Source organism: Orcinus orca, chromosome 20 (assembly GCF_937001465.1).
Source record: "Orcinus orca chromosome 20, mOrcOrc1.1, whole genome shotgun sequence".
In the NCBI taxonomy this organism is placed as follows: Eukaryota; Metazoa; Chordata; class Mammalia; order Artiodactyla; family Delphinidae; genus Orcinus; species Orcinus orca.
In genome coordinates this window covers 2,214,513-2,234,901 of record NC_064578.1, presented here as the reverse complement: position 1 = coordinate 2,234,901, position 20,389 = coordinate 2,214,513, and the positions used below count along the sequence as shown (strand labels likewise).

The 20,389-nt window shown below is 47.9% G+C and overlaps 1 protein-coding gene across 1 annotated transcript in view; it reads right to left on the bottom strand.

Annotated features, from left to right (window-relative positions):
* Window positions 1-8,276: 8,276 nt before the first annotated feature.
* C20H16orf95 (chromosome 20 C16orf95 homolog) overlaps window positions 8,277-20,389 on the bottom strand; it is a 45,420-nt gene continuing 33,307 nt past the window's right edge. The window contains 1 exon segment of the mRNA XM_049704098.1: window positions 8,277-20,142. Within this exon segment, the coding sequence (XP_049560055.1) occupies window positions 20,031-20,142 (112 nt within the window). The 3' untranslated portion in view covers window positions 8,277-20,030.

Below are 20,389 nucleotides of genomic sequence, written 5' to 3'. Positions count from 1 at the left end.
TTGTGGTTTTCCCTGAAACTTTTCACCATTTTCCATAAAAACAAAAGGCAATATTTGAAACCATTTTTTTCCCCAATGAAAGTGGCGATGTTTTTGCCCAGGGACGACTTCTTAGAAAAACCTCTTTGCAGTTTTTCAGCCTCGTGATAGCCCTGCTTGAGCCCGAGAAAGCCTGACACCCTTGTCTGTGCCGACGTATTTCACCTGCAGCCAAATGTGTACGCCTTGGATCACAGAAATGTGCTTCGGTTGGGAAAATTCCACATGATGAGATGAGATCTTTTCTTTCAAGAGGTTATATTAGAAGGGGGCCATTTTACTTTCTAGGGAGTCCCAACATGGCAGTCTCAAAGCGATTTCTGAGATGCAAGCTTTGCGCCTTAAGCAGGTCTGATTGTGGACAACAAAAGAATAATCCCCCCATACCATTATAGTCACAGGAGCAGAACTCTCACACGTGAGATCTCAAAGGAGTCTGGTTTAACCCTCTTATTTTACTGATGAGGAAACTGAGGCCCAGAGAGGTTGTGTGCCCTTCCCTAAAACACAGAGATTATTGGCAGAACTGCAATTCAAATCCAGGTCTCTTTACCTCCACCCAGTGGTTTGCGGGTTTGTTTTGTTTTTTTTCCATATCACACATCCTCTTTCGGTAAGATTTGCTTATTTTTATCAGTTCTTAATTCCTGGGGAAAAATATCATCTATACTTTTGCCAGCAAACTTTAACATTTTTTGAGCACCTGAAACTAAAGGTCAGTAACTTTCAGCTTCTTGGATTTGAACTTGAGCAAGAGATTCCACACTCTCACAAAATCTTCCTTTTAGACCAGGATCAAGAACGTTCCAGGAACTTTAAGGAGACAACTGAGGACCGTCAGCCCCTTCTGAATTTCTGCCTCCCTAACCTTTAACATTAACAACACTCTCTTAGTTTTGCTTTTTTCCTTGGCTGCTAGGAAGCTCAGAGCTAAGTTGTATGCTTAATTCCCTCAGTCTAGATTTTGTAATACAATTTCTGTCTATCTCTGCACTTTTATTCTCCTCAATCTCGCCTTTTATTCTGGATTAATGATTTTTATGCTTTGTATTTTAGTTTAAGTCATTCTCAATTTCTTCTGAAATCGGTTAAGAATAAATATTAAAATAAATAAATAATTGCTCTCTCAGACCTCAAACCAAAATAAGTAATAAAATTACTCTGTGACAGAAAGAAGTGTGCAAGAGAAACACAAAAGTAAATATAAAAAGAATTTTCCCCAAAAAGCCAGCAAAAGAAAACCAATATGTTACTGGTCAACCTTTCAGAAACACAGAGTTTTCACTGTAGGTCTCTTGTCCTACTCTATTAACTGCCATGCAGAAGCAGTGAATCACATCTGTAATTCTGAATCTTAAACCTGAGGATTCATTCTTCCTCCAGTTGCCCAGGTTCTCAGAACTGGCAGGACTGCTGAGAGTATCAATTCAATTACACAATTAACAGATAAGGAGAATGAGGCCCAGAGAAGGTACGTAACTTCTCCAAGGCCGCACAGCTTGGAAGTGGTGAAGTCAAGATCTGGGGGCTTTCTACAATATCACATCCTCCTTCACAAACCAGCCTGGTTCCACTAAACCACATGAGACAGACCTAAGAATTTCATTCACTGACATAAGATTTTGTTGCTGTTGTTGTTGTTGCTGTTTTCAGGACAAGCTAAAAGCTAAATCAGAAGAAAAAAGGCTAAGTTTCTACTCACCAATCTATGACAATCAACAAGCTGTGTGTGTGTGTGTGTGTGTGTGTGTGTGTGTGTGTCCAAGTACCTTTGTTGGGGTAGGACAGATGATCTAAAATTCCAAGAATCTTTGTAGGTAAAATTTAGGAAACTATTTGTAAAACAAGTTGTCACACCTATTCAAGGAGCACTTTTTTATTCAATAAATATTATTTATTTTTGGCTGCGTTGGGTCTTCGTTGCTGCACGCAGGTTTTCTCTAGTTGCAGTGAGCGGGGGCTACTCTTCGTTGCGGTGCGCGGGCTTCTCATTGCGGTGGCTTCTCTTGTTGCGGAGAATGGGCTTTAGGCTCGTGAGCTCAGTAGTTGTGACTTGCAGGCTCTAGAGCGCAGGCTCAGTAGTTGTGGCACACGGGCTTAGTTGCTCTGCGGCATGTGGGATCTTCCTGGACCAGGGCTCGAACCCGTGTTCCCTGCATTGGCAGGCAGATTCTTAACCACTGCACCACCAGGGAAGCCCTATTCAATAAATATTTAACAAGAGCCTCTTAGGTACCCAGCGCCATGGAGGGGAGGGCAGCAGTAAACAGAACAGAAAGGTTCAAACTCTATGGACCTCCACATCCTTATTCCCAAGGAACCTACGTCTGAGAAAATACACTCTGTCCAACCCAGTACCTCGAAATAAACTCCAAATTGCTGGATGTTGAAGCATGAGAGAAACCCACAGCCTCTCTATGAAACCAGTCTCTTTTTGAACAGAGAGAAGGAGAGCTTTACTTTCCATAAGCAGCTGCTCCTGTAAGGTGAATTGAGACAATACGATCATTTAAACTTTCCCCACAGAATGTGTGGTATCGCAGGAATGTGTGTTTGCAGCCTGGAAAACTTAGACTCACTGCGCCCACACATTCAGCCCCTCCATCTTCGCAGAATCCCTGCTTTAGTGTCTGCTGAAAACTTAATGTCGAATTAAATGGCTTTCCCGAAATCTGGGACACACAGAGACAGGCTTGGGATCTAGAACATTAGTTTTCTGTGTGTTCATGGAGAGGGATTGATTTAAATATGTTGAGGGCGTCTTAGTGGTAAAAGCGAGTGGATTTTTTTAAGGAAAATTTTATTGGGAATATTTTTTCCCCTTAGGTGTGAAGTTTGGCAGGTAACTGCATTCTCTGATGGACTGTTGAAGACTCGGTTAATTAAAAACAAGATTTGGGTCCAAGGTAAACATCTTGAGCCTGCTAAGTCTTCTTAGGATGTCTGTCTGAAATGCTTCTGAAAATAGTATAGCTTTCTATAAAGAAATATTAACCGGTGTTCATAAATGGAGTTGACTACGTTCTAACTCAGCCCTTAATAAACTGGTATTAGACGAAGGATTAGTCTCTGATTTTATTTGAAAATCGCAAGAGGAAAAGCAACTCCAACCACTGCTTTCTTATTCGTTTTTCAGAAATAAGGCAACGAAGCCTCCTCTTTAGTTAGAGCTGTGGGAGATTAAAACAGCCCCGTTGGCTTGGTACAGGGAACGGGCACAGCTAATTGCCCTCTGCCTATTGATACAATCAGCTGCACAGACAGGAGGACAATGGCTCATCCACGGAGTCTTAGGTCGGGACACCTAATCCTCACTCATGCACCTGTGCATCACGCAGCCAGGGGCCACCTTCACCTTGAGACGCTCTCGTCTTCTCCATTCAACTTCCCTTAGTTCTTCTTTCAGTCCTCACACTACACTGTGCTAAGAGGAATTTCAAGGCCCCTGGAATTCCCACGAGGAACACAGAATGAGAATGGTACCCTTTGATTCAGGGGAACAACACCCCCAGGGAGCCTTCCATCCTTCTGGGCTGGACATCCGAGGCCTCCTGGATGAAAGACAGTGAGCTTCTGCTGAGCACCCTCTGGAGGCCAGGCACCAGGCAGCAACACCCCCCCATTTCAGGGTAAGCTGATGAGCAGAAAAGTTAAGTCAATTGCCCTCCTGCCCACAACATGGTGAAAGGGGGATCTGAACACAGACATCTGGAGAAATAGGCAAGACAGTAAAGAGGACATAAGTCCCGTCCAGCAGAGAATGAGGACCCATTCCCAGGCCTCAGCCATGACCCCCGATCATTAAATCATACCTTCAGAAGCCGTAAACACATAAGGCAAAAAGAGTCCGGAAAAAAAAGATGCGTGATCCACTTACAGCCAGCTCCCCTGTGGGGTGGGGCAGGGCAGGTCTCCTTCCCCGCGGCTCTGCTGGTCTGACTGCCCACGCCCCTCCTCAGCTGTTCACCAGGAGGCCCCACCCCCCACCCCAAACACTGCCAGTGCTTCTCCCACCCCCTTTTCTGGCGTTCACCAAACTTTGCGTGAGGACAAATGAGTGAGTGTACACCTAAGCACCGTCTCAGTAGAGTCGTTATTAATCACCAGAACATCAGCCCCAGGAGGGTGGGGATCTGGGTTCATTCACTCAGTACTAATGGTGATGCCTGGCCACAGTAGGTGCTCAATAAATAAAAGTCAGACAAGTGGATTATGCAAAACATATTAGGTCTCCTGGGTCCCAGTGCCAACTCAACGAGACTCTATCACTTCCCTGAGCACCAAAGGGATCTGACCCTGCACTCGGCCCCTCAAGCCCAGCCATACTCTGCCTTCTTCCCATCTACCTCAGGCCGTGGGAGAGAGAAGAGAAGCAGGGGCTGCTCCCTGGCTTCCCCTAAACCCTGCACGTGGCAGGAGTTTCTGGGAGAGGCCCCAAGCCTGGCAGGCGAGGACTGGAGGTCACAGCCCCTGGCAGAAGAGGACCGGGACTTTGCTCCATGTAGCTGACCATATCCAGTCCAGGCATGAGGGTCCAGCCTCCAGGGCCCAGGCTTGTCCCGCTTTCCCCCTGGTTCTGGTGTGTCCCCCGTTTTCCAGAGCACATGGGAGGAGGAAAGCTCACCCTGGCCGAAACCCTGGACATCTGTTTCCAAGGTTGAGGCTCTGTCCAGCAGGAGACACTCTGTGGGTGGGGAAGGGTCCCCCCTGCCCACAGGGAGCTCCCAGCCTGGCTGGTACCTGAGCGTCAGGTGAGCATCACTGCCTTTGTGGGTGAAAAATGAGGCGCTCCCCCTTGAGATGGGGAGGGCCCAGAGATGGGGAGAGAAGGCAGGCCCTAAACATCAGCAATGAATTATCCAGTATGTGTGAGTGTCACGTGGCTGCTGTAACAAAACTGCACAAACTGGGGCACTTAAAATGCAGAAATCTATTCTCTCACAGTTCTGAAGGCCAGAGTCCAAAACCAAGGTGTTGGCAGGGCCACACCCTCTGACACTTGTGGGAAAAATCTGTCCTATGCCCTTCTCTCAGCTTCTGGTGTTGCCAGAGGTCCTTGGCATTCATTGCCTTGTAGATACATCCCTCGAATCTCTGCCTACCCCATAGTCACATGGCCTCTCCTTGTATCTCTGTGTCTCCCTCTTCTTATAAGGACATCAGTCACTGGATCAGGGCCCACCCTAATGACCTCATCTTAACTGGATCACGTGCAAAGACCCTATTTCCAAATAAGGTCACTGTCAAAGGAACCAGGGGTTAGAACTTGAACATATTTTTTTCAAAGGAAACAATTCAATCTGCAGCTGTGCTTGGAGAAAATCAAGCAGAAAAAAAGAAGTGCCAAAGTCCGGGGCAACGTGTGCCTGTGTCTCCAAATGGGGACATCTTCAGAGTTCGTGGTCTTGGTGTCCAGGACACGAGTGAGACCATCCCCTTCAGACCCTCAGGATTCTGAGGTCACTGTACCCCCTTTTCTTCTCACTCGCCCCCTCGAAGCGAAAGTTGAAAGTCACCAACAGCATCATTTGGTCGCCAAGCCTCTGATGCCAACACTCTCGACTCCTCTCCACACCCGGGCATCCGTCGGGTGTGGGGGCAGGGCTCTGTCCAGCCTGCGCTTTGGGCAAGAGGCTGACACGTCTCCACTAAAGCTGCCTCATAAAAGCTGGAAATATATTGAGCAGAGGGTTCCATTTCCTGCCCATGCCAGCAGGCGTTCATACCAGGCTTTCATTCTCAGCCAAGCACTCCGGGAAGGTAACGCTGCAAACCATTTTTCTGAATAAATGTTTACACTGTATAATTTTCCTTTGGTGCAAGGCATTTCATCTACACGGGAAAACAAGCCAGAGACAAGGCCGGCGAGTTGTGTAGAGGCAGGACTCTTCAAACTGCGGTTCGCGGGGTGGGGCGGCGGGGGGGAGCCTTGAAGAGTCTAGTTAGAGGCAGACACAGCCACCCCGCTGCCCTCTTGCTCCCCTTCCTCGCCCTGGAGCTGCAAACAGCGTGCATCCCAAGATATCTCAGGGGGTGAGGGTTCTACACATTCACTCAGTTTCTCCCGGGCCCATCTGTCCCAAATATCCTAGCTAAGTTTTTCTTTTGTTAATGCCCCATTTGTTTAAGGGGCAATTTTCCTGAACAGACCAGGAAAGATTTTTTTTTAATTAACAGACTTTAGTTTTTAGAGCAGTCTGGGATTTACGGAAAATTGAGTAGAGTTGCCACACGCCCGGGAGGCGGGCTCCTGCCCAGGCCGTGGCCGCCAGCTGATGTCCCATGTGAGGCAGGCGACCAGCTGTGACCGAGGCCACCATGGGAGTGGGGGCACCCCAATGGGCCCAGCCAAGAGGACCCACTCCCCGACACTTTGATTCTAGAGGGAGTGCAGATAAGTAGGCGAGAGGAGCTACTGCTAATGAGTGTATGACAAAGGGGATAACCAGGACAGTATGACAGACACTGAAGGGGGAGCCTGCTCCGACTGGGTGCTCAGGAGCAAAACTTTTACACAGTGCTGTTCGTGGCTGGGTTTTATTGGTGATATTGAAAAGTTAGAAACAGCCTCAAGGTTTAAATACAGGAGTGTAGTTAATTAGCCTCAGTACCCAATGAATGAAATACTATGTAGCCACCAAAGATAATTTAAAGACTGCGTAATGCCTGGGGAAATGCCTACAATATAATTTGAAGTGAAAAAAAAAGCAGAATACAAAACTGTACTCACGTGTACCAACTAGGAGCACTTAAAAGTATATATACCCTGGAGGACTTCCCTGGTGGCACAGTGGTTAAGAATCCGCCTGCCAATGCAGGGGACATAGGTTCAAGCCCTGGTCCGGGAAGATCCCACATGCCGCAGAGCAACTAAGCCCGTGTGCCACAACTATTGAGCCTGCACGCTAGACCCCGCAAGCCACAACTAGTGAGCCCGCATGCCACAACTACTGAAGCCCGCGCCCCTAGAGCCCATGCTGCACAACAAGAGAAGCCACCGCAATGAGAAGCCTGTGCACCGCAACGAAGAGTAGCCCCCGCTCGCTGCAACTAGAGAAGGCCCATGCACAGCAACGAAGACCCAGTGTAGCCAAAAATAAATAAATAAATTTATAAAATTTAAAAAATATATATATACATACACACACACTGGAAAGAAACACATCACATTTAACAAGGGTTGTACTAGAATACAAAATTGTACACGTGTACTAACTAGGAGTAAATAAAAAAAAATACACACTGGAAAGAAACATATCACATTTAACAGGCATTGTATTTAGCAGCTGAAGAGATGGAGGTGCATCTCTTAATGAGTACATACACCTTATACAGAAGGTGGGAAGAAGTTTTAAACAAAGAAATGACCCGAAAGTTCAAATCAGTTCTGGTGTCAGTCAGAGGCTATGATTTAAAAATCAATATTTAAACCAGTATTACTGCATCTGACATTTAGCTATTTCTGATCACTCACTACTAGCTAGCCTAAAACCTGTGCTAAGATAATACGCAATACATCCACATGTATATATTTATACCTACACACATATATGTGTGTGTGTGTATGTGTGTTTGTGTGTGTGTATATATATCCATCAGGATTTTATTTCCCAAGGAAGAGTTACAAATCTTAATTTGTTTGGGAAAAAAACCCCTAAAGGTGGGCTCCAAATGGTCTTATGAAAATAGATGACCAGCCAGGATTTAGGAATACACGATGCAGAGAGGAATAATTTTACACATGACACGTTCCTGGCAGAGTGTCAGCCATACATTTTCAAAATTATTTTTTAATTAATTTCAATAGTAAAAAAAGGAAAGAAACAAGTCATTGAATAATTAAATTCCCTGCCTCTAAGCATTTTCACTTAAATAGATTCATTTGGTTTTTAACTGACTCAGTAGAAATTCATAGGCCAAAAAACTGAGGTCTGAGCTAGTAACCCCAGCCTCAGACCGTAAACCTGGCTGCTCTGAGCTCTAATTCAGGCCCAGTTTAAACTCCCCCTGTGGTCTGGGCAAGGTACTTGGGCCTGGCTTGCCACTTCTTAGCAGAGAAAGTTAAAAATCACTGTGGATTCTGCAACGTTGGTTGTTGCTAGTGAGTCTGGGTCTAGCCACAGTGTGGGCTGCAAACCCCTCTGGGCTCCACAGACAGTACCCACCTGCCACTTGCCCGCTAGGGGTTGTGAGCTAGAGAATGTTCCTCTCCGAGCCTCATTTTCCTCATCTGAAAGAATAACAAAAGCACCTCTTGCATCAATAGTGAACAAAGTAAAACCGGGACTCATGTGTCAAGGGATCCCATGCGATGGTTTTCACTTCCTCCTCCCAATTCTTCTTTAATAACTGATTCACCAAATGATTGAGTTGAACCTTGTATTTTTTCCCTTTGGCAAAGGCTGGTTTTGAGCCAATGATAATGGCTAGTTTTACTGAGCACTTACTGTGTACCAGGTTACGACCATATTAGTACTAACCACATAACTCCACCAAGAGCCCTAGGAGTTACTAACCTCATTTCCCCATTAGACACATGGGAGGAGCTGAGGCTCAGTAAGCAGAACTAGGATTTCAACCCAGGCAATTGGACTCCAAGCCCACATGCTTCACCCCTCTCCATGCTACACGTGAGGGGGAACAGGAACACAGGTGTGGGTGACCTCACTCCCCACATGCGAATGTTAACTAGGATCAGCGATCCACAGGAATCCAAACAGCTCCCTCCTCCTGCCCACTCCCACCAGCCCTCAACTCCAGGATTCTAAGGTTAAGGATTCCAGTCTTGACTCCACCATTTTCAAGCTGTATGATCTTGGGTGGGCTACTGGACCTCTCTGTTCCTCCTTTTCCTCCGTTTCAAGATAACAATAGAACCCACCTCATGGGCTGCTGTGAAGATGAAGTGAAATAATGTACGTAAGTGTGTACAGATCAGGAACTGAGATTCAGAGAAGCCGCATGCCTTGCCTGACACTCCACAGCCTAGCCCCCGAACCAGCTGTAATGGAAGCTGGGAGGTGAGCCATTGACTTAGACCTGGGTTGGCAAATTGTTTCTGTAAAGGACCAGGTAGTAGGTATCTTGGGCTTTGTGAGCCACACAGTCTCTGTCACAACTACTCGACTGTCATTGCAACGCAAGAGTACTCACGGAGGAGCCATCAATGAGTGATGTGTCTGTGTGCCAATAAAACTTTATTTACACAAACAGGCGGTGCCCTTGGGTTGTAGTTTGCTGACCCCTGACATAGATGGGGCTGGGGCTCGGTGCCCTGGACTAGGTCAGAGTTCTGGTAAAAGGAAAAGGCAGGGTGGATACTGGGTAGGAAAGAAACAATGTGCTGTCATCACTAAGCTAAATCTATGTAGCAGGGGCTACAAAGTGCAACACAAAGGAAGAGCTGGGGGCACTGCCGAACGGAAGACGAGCTCTGTCCCAAGTGTACGGTGTTCCTTGCTCCATGCCACCCTTGGGATTCCCCAGCAGACCCCAGTCAGGTCTGCTTTCTGGGTCGGAAACTCTCACTTGCCTCCTAACAACGTGGGCAATGGTGGGCACTGTGCCTGCTGCTGGGCAGTTGGGTAGGGACAGAGCTCCTTTCACAGCCGGGGTCTCCCACAGAAGGTCTCCTCTGCCAGTTTACACCTGTGGCACAGACTGGAGTCAAAATCCCCAGGCTCCTTCTAGTCTCAGGGCCTTTGCACATGCTGTTCCCTCTGCGTGCAGCACCCTGGCCCCTGTCTGCTTTTCACCTGGCCAAGTCCTCCCCCTTCAGGTCTCAGAGCAAGCATCAATTCCCAGGGACCACCTCCATTGGCCAGATGCCACCCCCTTCCAGCTTAGGGTCCTCTGTACAAACCCCAATACACCTTCACCCCGCTTGCAATCCCAACCACACTGTGGTTCTGCAGTATTTACTTGTCTCCCCCACTGAACTCGGAGCCCCATGTGAGCAGGGACCTCACTGGTCTTATTCTCTGCGGTTTCCCCAGCTCCCAGCTCAGGATCGTCAGATCAAATATTTGTTGAACAAATTAATAAATGAACAGAAAGAAAACTAAATGTGCAAGTAGAATTCTCCCGTTCCAAAGGTGATGTTACACTCAACAGCATTCCATCATCAGAGTAAGCAGTGTGTTTTTACTTCTTTCCTCTTCTACATTTCCCCACTTCCTTGCTTTCCAAATTTATAAACTGAGGTAAAATGAGCTCACATAAAGGACTAAGCTATTTTTGAAAAAAGTTTTTCAGTGACTGATGTATTTCATTAGCATGGAAAACAATATAGCTACATTATACGTTTTATTCAAACTACTAATCCACATGTGTGCAAATCTGCCTCTGAGGACCACTTAGTATTTTTACAATATGCTTTATTTCCCCATTGTTCCAATGTAATTTTTTTTTGCTATTAAAATACATAATACCGTTCTAGAGAAGAAAAGAAGTGTCACTCTAACCAAGTAAAAGCAGAAGACTAAGGGCTTACAGATCCACTTTTCCCTTTGTCTTTGATGAGGGAAGGATCTGAAATTAACTTCACCACCTGGATCACAAAAACATATGGAAATGGTCATAGACAGGCTTGAACCCATCACGCTACTTCAGCTTCCTTTCCTCAAAACCAAGAGGCTCAGCTCATCCTTCTCTGCAGAGACACAGCGATGTGCAGGTAAATATCCAACATCGCTTCTCCATCAGGGAGCCCTGTACCGGGGCGTTTGTCGACTGCCCGCTGTACCCTCACATTGAGGAGAGAGCTCTGGCCTCTTCCTCTTCTTCTAAGGACACTGACTCCATCTTGGGGGGCCCACCTTCACGACCTCATCTAACCCTAACCCTCCCAGAGCCACCACCTCCAAGTATCACTGCACTGGATTTGGGGGGACACAAACATTCTGCCCAAACACTGACTGATATTTATAATACTGATAATATTTTTGATATATTGAGTTAAATAAGGTATATTATTAAAATTAATTTCACTTTCACTCTTTATCATGAGCCTATCAGAAAATTTAGAATTATACATGAGTTCATTTATATTTCCACTGGATGGCGCTGGTTTAGACAGACCATGAATGTGAATTCCATTTGCATAATGTACTGTGTGACCTTGAGCATCTAACTGTGCCAGGTTCCTAATCTATAAAATGGCTGTCATTCTGGCACATAAAGGTGAGCTGTTTTAATGTGCAACAGCCCTTCCAAGTGGGCCACTTTCCCAGGAGCAGGTGTGTCTGCTGGAATCCTCTCCCTCAGTGAAAAGCTCCCCACTTCTCTTTAGTCCTGGCGACCTTTGTTTGGTGAAGAACTGATTGGCAGGGAGACACTAAGCAAGAAAAATAAACGGGACCCCTCTCTATGAGGTTATTTAAGAGAAAGCTTGAAAACAAACAAATGAAGAAAGAAGCAGTCACCAGAAATCTAAGTCGTTAATGAGGCACCCTTAGAACTCACTCCAAGCTCCAGATTGGGGGCAGGGCGGGGGCGGGGAGGCAGGCAGAGGAGGGCTGCAAAGGGCAGTGGAAACGGGGAGGTGGGGGGAAGATGGGGAAAGGAACACCCAGCTCAAACCAACACAAGTCTGACAGGCGGAAGCTGACAGGGAGTTCAGGTGAGGCGAGGAAGGAGGCCCCCACGTTTGAAGTAATTACTGAATCATTTTGCACCTTTCAAAAGAGCAAAGGGCAATTTCCAGCTCCAAATATCTTTGCAACATTCCCCACTGCAAAGCCACTCTGAACCCGGCTGACTGAGCAGCACTTTCATCATCGGCTCTGCCAAGCTGGGCTTGGAGAGAGGGGCATTCTGCTGGGGTCTGTGTGCTGCCCTAGGGCTGGGGCTGCAGAGCAAAAATGCAAGGATGGCTTGTCTGCCGCCACTGGGATGGAACCAGCTGGAACCCACTCACATCCTGCACCAGACGGTAGTCACGCTGTGATGGATGAGGGTCAAGAACCTGCCCGTGACCTGTGTCCTGGGGGGCTGGACTTCGCTTAGAGCTCCTGGGTCTTCTGGGGGGAGGGGGCTGAGGCTGGCTGAGCCACATGGCAACAGCTCCTGAGCCGTTGAGAGGCCACTGTCAGTGGTATTCTGTGGATATTCTGATGACCAGGTGAGAGACTCTGGTTTTGCAGAAATAAAGTCCTACATCCTGTTGGTTTCAGCAAGGACCGTGCCCTCGCACCCCATATGCCACCTGGAAATGCTGGTTCCTAAGCTGCTGAATGGCCAGGTCTAATGGAATTATTCACCTGCCTGCTTTTTCATAAGATTCTCATTAAAACCCTGCCTAGGCCAAGCTAACCAAGTCCAGGCTCCTCTCCACCTCTGCTCTGCTCCCTCTCACAGCCCTCCACGCTGACCACATGCCCCAGGAGTTTCCCAAAAGGCATTGCATCATCACCTCTTCATGCCAAATGCCCCACCCTCCTTCTCCTGACCCCCTGGAGAAGCCTTCCTGACTTTCTCCTGCTTCTGAGTTCAAGGTTCCCCTCACTCCGTTGGCCACTCTGGTCCCTGCACGACTACTGCTGCCCTCTACTCTCTGCATCATAATTATTTCTAGGTTTATTCATTTCCATGTCTGGCTGCCAACTCATGGGAGGCCTATGAGTGCTTCTATCTAAATCACCTTGGCATTCACACAGCACAGGTGGTGAATGCAAATGAAGAAGTGTATGAATGAATGAACAAATAACTGAATGAATGAAAACTGACTAGGCAGACATTTCAGAGCCTCCCTCTTTAACAAGGAGCACAGGCATCAAGAGCATGGACTCCGAAGCAACTGGTCTGGGTTTGAATCCCAACCCACAACCCCCTCCTTACTATGTGACCTTGAGCAAATTACTTAACATTTCTGTGCATAATAACAGTACGCACTTCCTCTGGTAGGAGTAACCAAGTTACTCTATTTGAAGTCCTTAGAGCAGTGCCAGACACATAGTAGAACCAGGGACACTGCAGAGCGTCAGCACAGCATACAAAACCAAATGCTTTTTATGAAATTCTGATGTTGATCCCAACAGCCCACTTTGAGCTCACTGCCTTAAAACAGAAGGCAAGGAGTTAAACCCTTCAGCCTCAGGAATAGGGATTAGCAGCATTGTGTCTGTTTAGTTATTCAGCTCACTGCCTCTCCAGATGAAAATATCCTTGAAAGATTAGATTATGTAGTGAGAACTATAGCCACAGTGCCGAGAAGCGCTGCTGTCGCCTCCCAGCTAGGCTGAGGTCTCAGGCTAATTTCCCGTAGGTGGTCTGGGCCAGATTTCCTGGAGGCCCGGGACAGAACAAACAGCCTTTCCTGTCCCCCAAGGATTATAGCGTGAAAGCACTTTTTAAACCTTAAATTAAAAAACTGAAAGGCCGTGTCCATTCTGCAAACTCCACATACTTAATTTTTAAAACAGCAACACGTCAAAGAGCTCTCACAAATGACGGGTCCCTGCTTTGGACTATTGAAAAGTGTTCTCCTTCAAGAAAAATAATTCAAGCAGAATGACATGTACCTGAAAAAATGATTCAAAGGGCTTCTCTCTTCCTCTGGAATGGTCTTCCATTCTCCAGGTGTCAGGGCTGTGGGAGATGTTGACAAGCGACGTTTGGGAACTGTTCATACTCTGATATTATAATGTTCCAGGGGAGTCATGGCTTAGCACCCCTGGAATAGGAAAATCTCCTTGTTCCAGGTATGAAATGGACCATCATATGGAAGAGAAAAGGCCTGGCTTTCTGTCAGAGGTTGGAGATGGCTATGTGCTTCCTCTTCAGATTTGTGACAACTCCCAGAAACACTCACATGGGTAGAGATCAAACCTTGAGCAAAGCAGCCAGACTCCAGATGGAGTTGAAATGGAAAGTTCTTGGGTAAGCATCACAAAGTCTGAACTCAAGGCTCTGCCGCTTCTGGGACCCTGGGCCAGTTTCGTGACTTCTCTGAGCCTCAGTTTCCTCATCTGTATAACTGTAGAACTATCAGTATCTGCTTCCCAGGCTGGTAGTGAAGACTCAGTGAGAACTTGTACTTGAAGACTCTGTTTTGAAAACTGTAATTTGCAATACTATGGTATGCAAACGGGAGGGAGTCTCCTCTGGAAGAGGCTTGGTGTGTTGTGTCTTGCTGCCCTAAGAATCTTTTTTTATTATTATTATTTTTTGATGTGGACCATTTTTAAAGTCTTTATTGAATTTGTTACAATATTGCTTCTGTTTTACATTTTGGTTTTTTGGCCGGGGGGCATTTGGGATCTTAGCTCCCTGACCAGGGATCAAACTCACACTCCCTGCGTCGGAAAGCGAAGTCTCAACCAGTGGATTGCCAGGGACGTCCCAAAATCTTTAAATCTTATAAAACACCCAGGTGCTCAACGAGACCTTCACTGCTTCCTTTTTTATAATGGAAAGTCATCTGGAACTCAATCTGCTGTCCATCAAAATTCAGTGTTCTCTCTCAACACTGAAGAGTACAGGACAGACATATAAGGATGACCATGGAGAGAACGCGCCTAGATACTCTGTGAAATGGAAGGGAAACCAAGTCCCAGCACAACATGCCTGCAGCCTGTGAGCTGTGTGGTGGCTCACTATTGAATCTGCAGCTCCCAGCATCATACCTGACACATAGCAGGTGCTCAGAAATATTAGGTGAACCAATAAATAAGTACAGAATTATTCTATACATTGAATATTGGCTACATTGAATGTGGTATTAAATGACAAAAGTGTTTCTATCTATACACATATATAAGTGCCTGGGAAGGAACCTGGAAGGAGGCTCTGAAACCTAGATACTCTGTTACATGGAGGGTGATTCCCTGGGGAGGGAAGGGGCAGCACCTTTTGCCCTGAACTTCAGAATCATTTGAATATTTAACCCTGAAAATATACTCTTGCATAGCTTGGATACTCTATAAAGTAATAAAGAAAAACAAAAACGAAACTCATTTATAACTAATACCTCCTACTGGATGACAAGAATTCAGGAACCATTACAGAACGAGTCTTTGGAGCCCCATAATTTGAAATTCAAATCCGTAAGCTCAGGGGAGAGAGCTGCACAGCATTGACCCCAACCTCCAGGAGCAGGAACGGGGGTGGGGGTGGGGATCAAAGTAGCGAACTATTTTACCTTAATGAGCATGATAAAGGACCAAAGCTGGAAACCAGAGAGCACCCAGCTCTTGCCTCTGTATTTTTATTAACCAAGATCACTTTGGGTTTATAATAAGACACTCAAAATACACAGGTGAGGACAGTTCTGGCATGGAGCCACTATGGGAGCAAGGCTCGGGGTGGCCCGATTTCCTTTCATTCTTTCAAAGCCAGATTCAATGAAGACTGTGGACATGAGAGAGGCCCCAGGCCATACTATCCTCAAGGTACAGAGAGGGAACCCAGCCGGAGGTTTCAGAGGAACATGACACGTTTTCTTCTTAGTGTTTCTTTTCTTACATACACGCACGCACACACGTGTACACACATAAGCAGCCAAGGAACTTCTAAAACAAATTAATCCCAAAATTAAGGTTAGGAAAGGAAACTCCCCCGGAACACCAAGCATGTTTGAAGCTGGGTTTTGTTTATTTGTTTTAGAGCTATCACAGTCTCTTTCCTGAACAGTAGGTGAAACTATCTTTGGGGATCAGACAAAGAGATCTCCCACTGGCTTTTAGTCAAAAGCTGAACACATGTTCCATCAACTACAGAACCAGCCACCAAGACCCATTATTTGGTCGTGGCTTATGAACTTGCAAACCCACAGAACATGCACCCCGACACTCACGCCCGCATTTGTGGTGTCACATTGACTCAAGTGGTCAGAACTGCAAGTCTGCGTGGCACTGAGATACCCGTTAATTGCCCAGTTCTCCGGGGAACCCACTGGGTGGTGGAGGCTGTCCCGTGGGACCTAGTCCATCGCCTTGTTCGGCCTTAATCTCAGAAGCACCCCCACGACCCCTTCCCAAATTTGCCATCATGACAGCTTTCCCAGGTGTGCCGCTCCCTGTCTGCCTCCTCCCTCCCCAAACACCCATGTCGGGGCTCTGGTCCAGGCTTCCATAGGCACCCAGGAGGCCTTGGCGGGGAGGAAAGGGGAGTTACTCTACATGACCCTGAAGAAGACACAGACGGAGAGCCCATGGAGAGCTGTGGCGTGACTGAGCAACATTTACTCCAAGAGACAGTGCAGACCTGGCATCCAGCCACCTGCCAACCAACCTCCACTCCATCCTATGAGCAGTAACTGGCCTTTCACCTGAATCTTGTCTCTGTCATATACACCCAAAGAGTCCTGCCAAAATCAGCTTGTGTGTGTGTGTGTGTGTGTGTGTGTTAAAATACACGTAACATAAAATTTACCACTATGACAATTTTTGAAGTGTACAACTGAGTGGCATTTAGTACATTCACAGTACTCTACAACTACCACCTCTGTCTAGTTCCAAGGTGCTTTCATCACCCCAAAAAGAAACACTGTACCCATCAGCAGTCACTCCCCATCCCCTTTCCTCCCAGGCCCTGGCAGCCCCTGGCTTTCTGTCTCCATAGGCTTATCTACTCTGGACATTCCATACAAGTGGACTCATACAACATGGGACCTTTTGTCCGAATCTAGCTTTAGGGCAGTCCTGAAGCAGCACTCACCCTCAGTGGGAGATGGCTTCCTTCCTTCTGACAAAGCGCTCCATGGGAGGACGATAAAAATGGCTTTCAGTCCTCTCCTCACAATGAGTGCTTGCTCACCGCAGCTGGAGTGGACGGCCTTGATCATGAGAAACCCTGTCAAGAGTTTGAATCCTCCGTCTTCTCCTTCCTTCATTCCATTGTAAGCATTTATGTGGCACCAACTGTGTGCCAGGTGCTGTATGCCAGCACATGAGACGAACAAGGGGCAGCCACTGCCTTCCAAGAGCTCACACAGCCCAGGGGGGCTGGGGCAAGGCCTCTGTCCTGCTCTGCGACATGGGCCCATCCCCTTACCTGGCAAAGCTGGCGTGGCATTTGTATGACAAAATGAGAGCCAGGATTTGGGCAAGGGGGGCAAGGCGCCCAGGGTGCATAACTCAAGGCGGTGGTCACTCTCAGGGAGGTGTACATGCAGGGCTGGGTGGGCACCACCTTAAACTTTGCACGCTGGGCCTCACTCCCCTCACCTGGTCCAGTCCTGACAGGACATAAATCGTGCAGCCAGCACAGTGGGCAGGCTGATGTTCCAGGGCTTCCTGGTGTTTGAGGCTGGGCAGCATACCACAGAGAGCTTTATACCTCTAAGTTAATCACAACAGCAAGCCTGAGACAGCTCAGCTCCTCCCTTCCTCTACACACCAGGCTCAGAGAGGTTAAGGAACTTACGTAAAGCCACAGAGCTTGTGTGCGGCATCACTGGGGCTTGGGCTCAATGCCAAATGGTCACAGAGCAGGAGCCTATCTTAATAATGAAAGCATCTGTCCTTACTTAGTGTCCCAAAGTGGGGAAGCTTTTCTGAAAGCCTCACCTGCATCAACACATCTGTGCCTCACTACCCTAAAGGCAGGTACTAAGGAGACCCCTTTTACACCTGTAGCCCAGAAGGGCTAATCTGCTTGCTCCACTGCCAGCCGGTGGATGAGCTGGGGTGGGCAACAGGATGGCACAATCCACCTGAATGACTTCTGCGTTTCTTTGCATGACATGATGTCACATGCCTCCACTATACCTCTTGGTATACCTCATCAATATTTATTCACCCCTTGCCCATAAGTTCCGTGGTCCACCCCAGAAGCTCACCACCTGCAGCACCCTCTCCCAGAACCCTCTGCCCGTGGCCATGAATTCAGCTGTGGTGGCTGGTTCCCAGTGAAGTGGACACACCTGCTGGCAGAGCACACATACAGCGATGCCGTGTCCTGCGCGTTCGCATCACTGCACAGCCCCACCACGACACACACGCTCGTTGGAAAACAACTCGAGATTCCTAGAAGGTCCTAGACAGGCACAGAGAAGCTCGTTTCTGATTTCATAGACCCTCGGCCAGCAGCCTGGGACTGCTGTTCTCTTACGTAGCTCAGCCAGTTATCAGTCAGGGCCCCCCGAGAAAGAGAACCAACAGGAGATGTGTGTATATGATGAGACTCGTCTTAAGGAAGTGGCTCTCGTGGCTGTGGGGCAGGGCAAGCCCAGAATCCACAAGGGCAGCTGCAGACTGAAAAGTCAGGCAGGATCTGATGCTGCCGTCCTGAGGCAGAATTCTTCATCGCAGAGAAAACTCAGCTTTTGCTCGTAAGCCTTTCATGGGATTGGATGAGGCCCACCCAGATTCTCCAGGTTACTCACACAGCCTACTGATTGGCCACAGCTACCAAAAGCCTTCTCGGCAACCCCTAGATTAGCACTTGATCAAATAATTGGGTCCTACAGCCTGACCACGTCTACACACAAAACTGACCAACCCATGGCCCATGGGGGTCTCAGCCAGGCGGCAGATCCTGCTCGGGTGTCAGACCCCATCGAGACCTCAGACCCGCCCATGGCTGCACAGGCCAAGAAGCCATAGTTGAGACACAAGCAGGTGTCACACCTGCTCCTTCTCACTCCAAAACGCTTCATCTTAGGACAGCATGCTGCTTCTCTACATGAAACATGATTTGGGATACTCTAGTGCACCATGCAAGATGCAAACAGTGACTTTACACACACGTGGGTGTCTACCCATGTAGAAAATCCAGACAGGATGTTGCCAGAATCTTTTGGTTGTCTCACAAGAGCTGTCTTGCTCAGCAATTGCTTCTCAAAGTTACTAAGCAACAAAAAGAAACTTCAAGTTTTAAATTTCAGGGGGCTAATTCTCCCACCTAGGAGAATTATTTAATAAAATGACTACTAAGAAAAATTCCTACAACGGAAAAACCAATGGGCGATGTGACCCCAACCACACCCAGGAGGATAAAATGGCATGAAGCTGTTGCTACGCCATCTGACCCCTGGAAGTAAAACGTGTTCGACTCTCCCTCATGAGATGGCTGGTGGGGTTGGAGGACTCAGCAAGAAGGTTACATTAAACCAGGTCCCAGGAAGTCAGGTTCTCCTAAAGCCCCCTGGTATGTGTAATTGCAAAAACATGAGAGAAGAATCACAAATATACTTTTCACTGTGATTGAAGAAATGGCAGCAAAGTCTACTGGGCAGAAAAGGGGGGAAGCCCCCTTGTTTATGAAACAGGAGGGGGAGGGGAAGGGAAGGAAACATTTGGGATTAAATATTGTCGTTTTGAGTGGCGCAGCTGATAAAAGCCAGGAAATTCAAGATGTGTGCACCGACAACCTGCCACTCCAATTTTACACTCCGGACCCCGAACAAAAGCTGCTCTGTGAGGTGCCAGGATGGCGGCCGGCGTGGCTGCTGAGGGAGGGACACAGGCCCCCTTTCCATTTAACGGCTGTTCAGTGCCAAGGGTGAAAACGAAAATGTTGTTCTGCGGCCCAACGCTGGGCCCCTACCCTGCCCCCAGCTCCAGCGACACGGTTCCGTGGCTGGGGCAGACGCATCTGGCCTGTTCTTCACCTCAAAACACTGAAATACAAGGGTGCTTCCACCAGTGGGATCCCCCCATCCCCATCTGGACACAGACAGGCAGCTGTAACGTCCCCGGTCTTCAGGCCAACTCCCCTGGCACTGTTCCTGCCACAGCAGATCCAACGTGGCCTCAGCCCAAGCGGCCCCCTCCACAGAAAGCCAAATGCAGCACAAAGGATCAACCAGGAGGGACTCCAGGCTGGACCGTGTGCTGGTTCCAGTGAAAGAGCCCCTGAAGATGGCAGGCACTGCAGGCGTCCACACTCTGGGGAGAAATGGCAGAGGAACTAGAGTCCCTGCATTTGTTTATTGAGTTCAGCCAACAGTCTTTGAAACTTCAGTGGAATGGTCCTCCAGATAAAACCCTTGGTTGGACACTCAAACATAACCTTGCCGGGTGGGAGCCCGGGAGGCTGGAAGTGAGGCATCAGGACCCAGTTCTGTGAGCTCTGCGTCCTGGAGATAAAAGGTGAAGGCAGGCACGGCAAGGCCTCTGCCCAAGTGAGCAGCTGGACAGCGAGCGTGTTGAGGCATCCGGCCTTGAGAAGGAAGAGAGCCGTCAGGTAAGGAGCAGGAGACAGGAGAACCATGAATCCATCACTCTCCCTTTTATACAGCTTAAGGCTGAAATTTGGGCTCTGAGGAAAGCCATTGGGCAGCTCCACGGTGCACATCTCACCACGTTTCAGGAGAGCAGACGGTGATTGAAAAGTCACCTCCGAAGGCCCCACCCAGAACCCATGGGCCTGTGGGAGTGAAGTCCACACCCACGTGGGTCTACCTTGC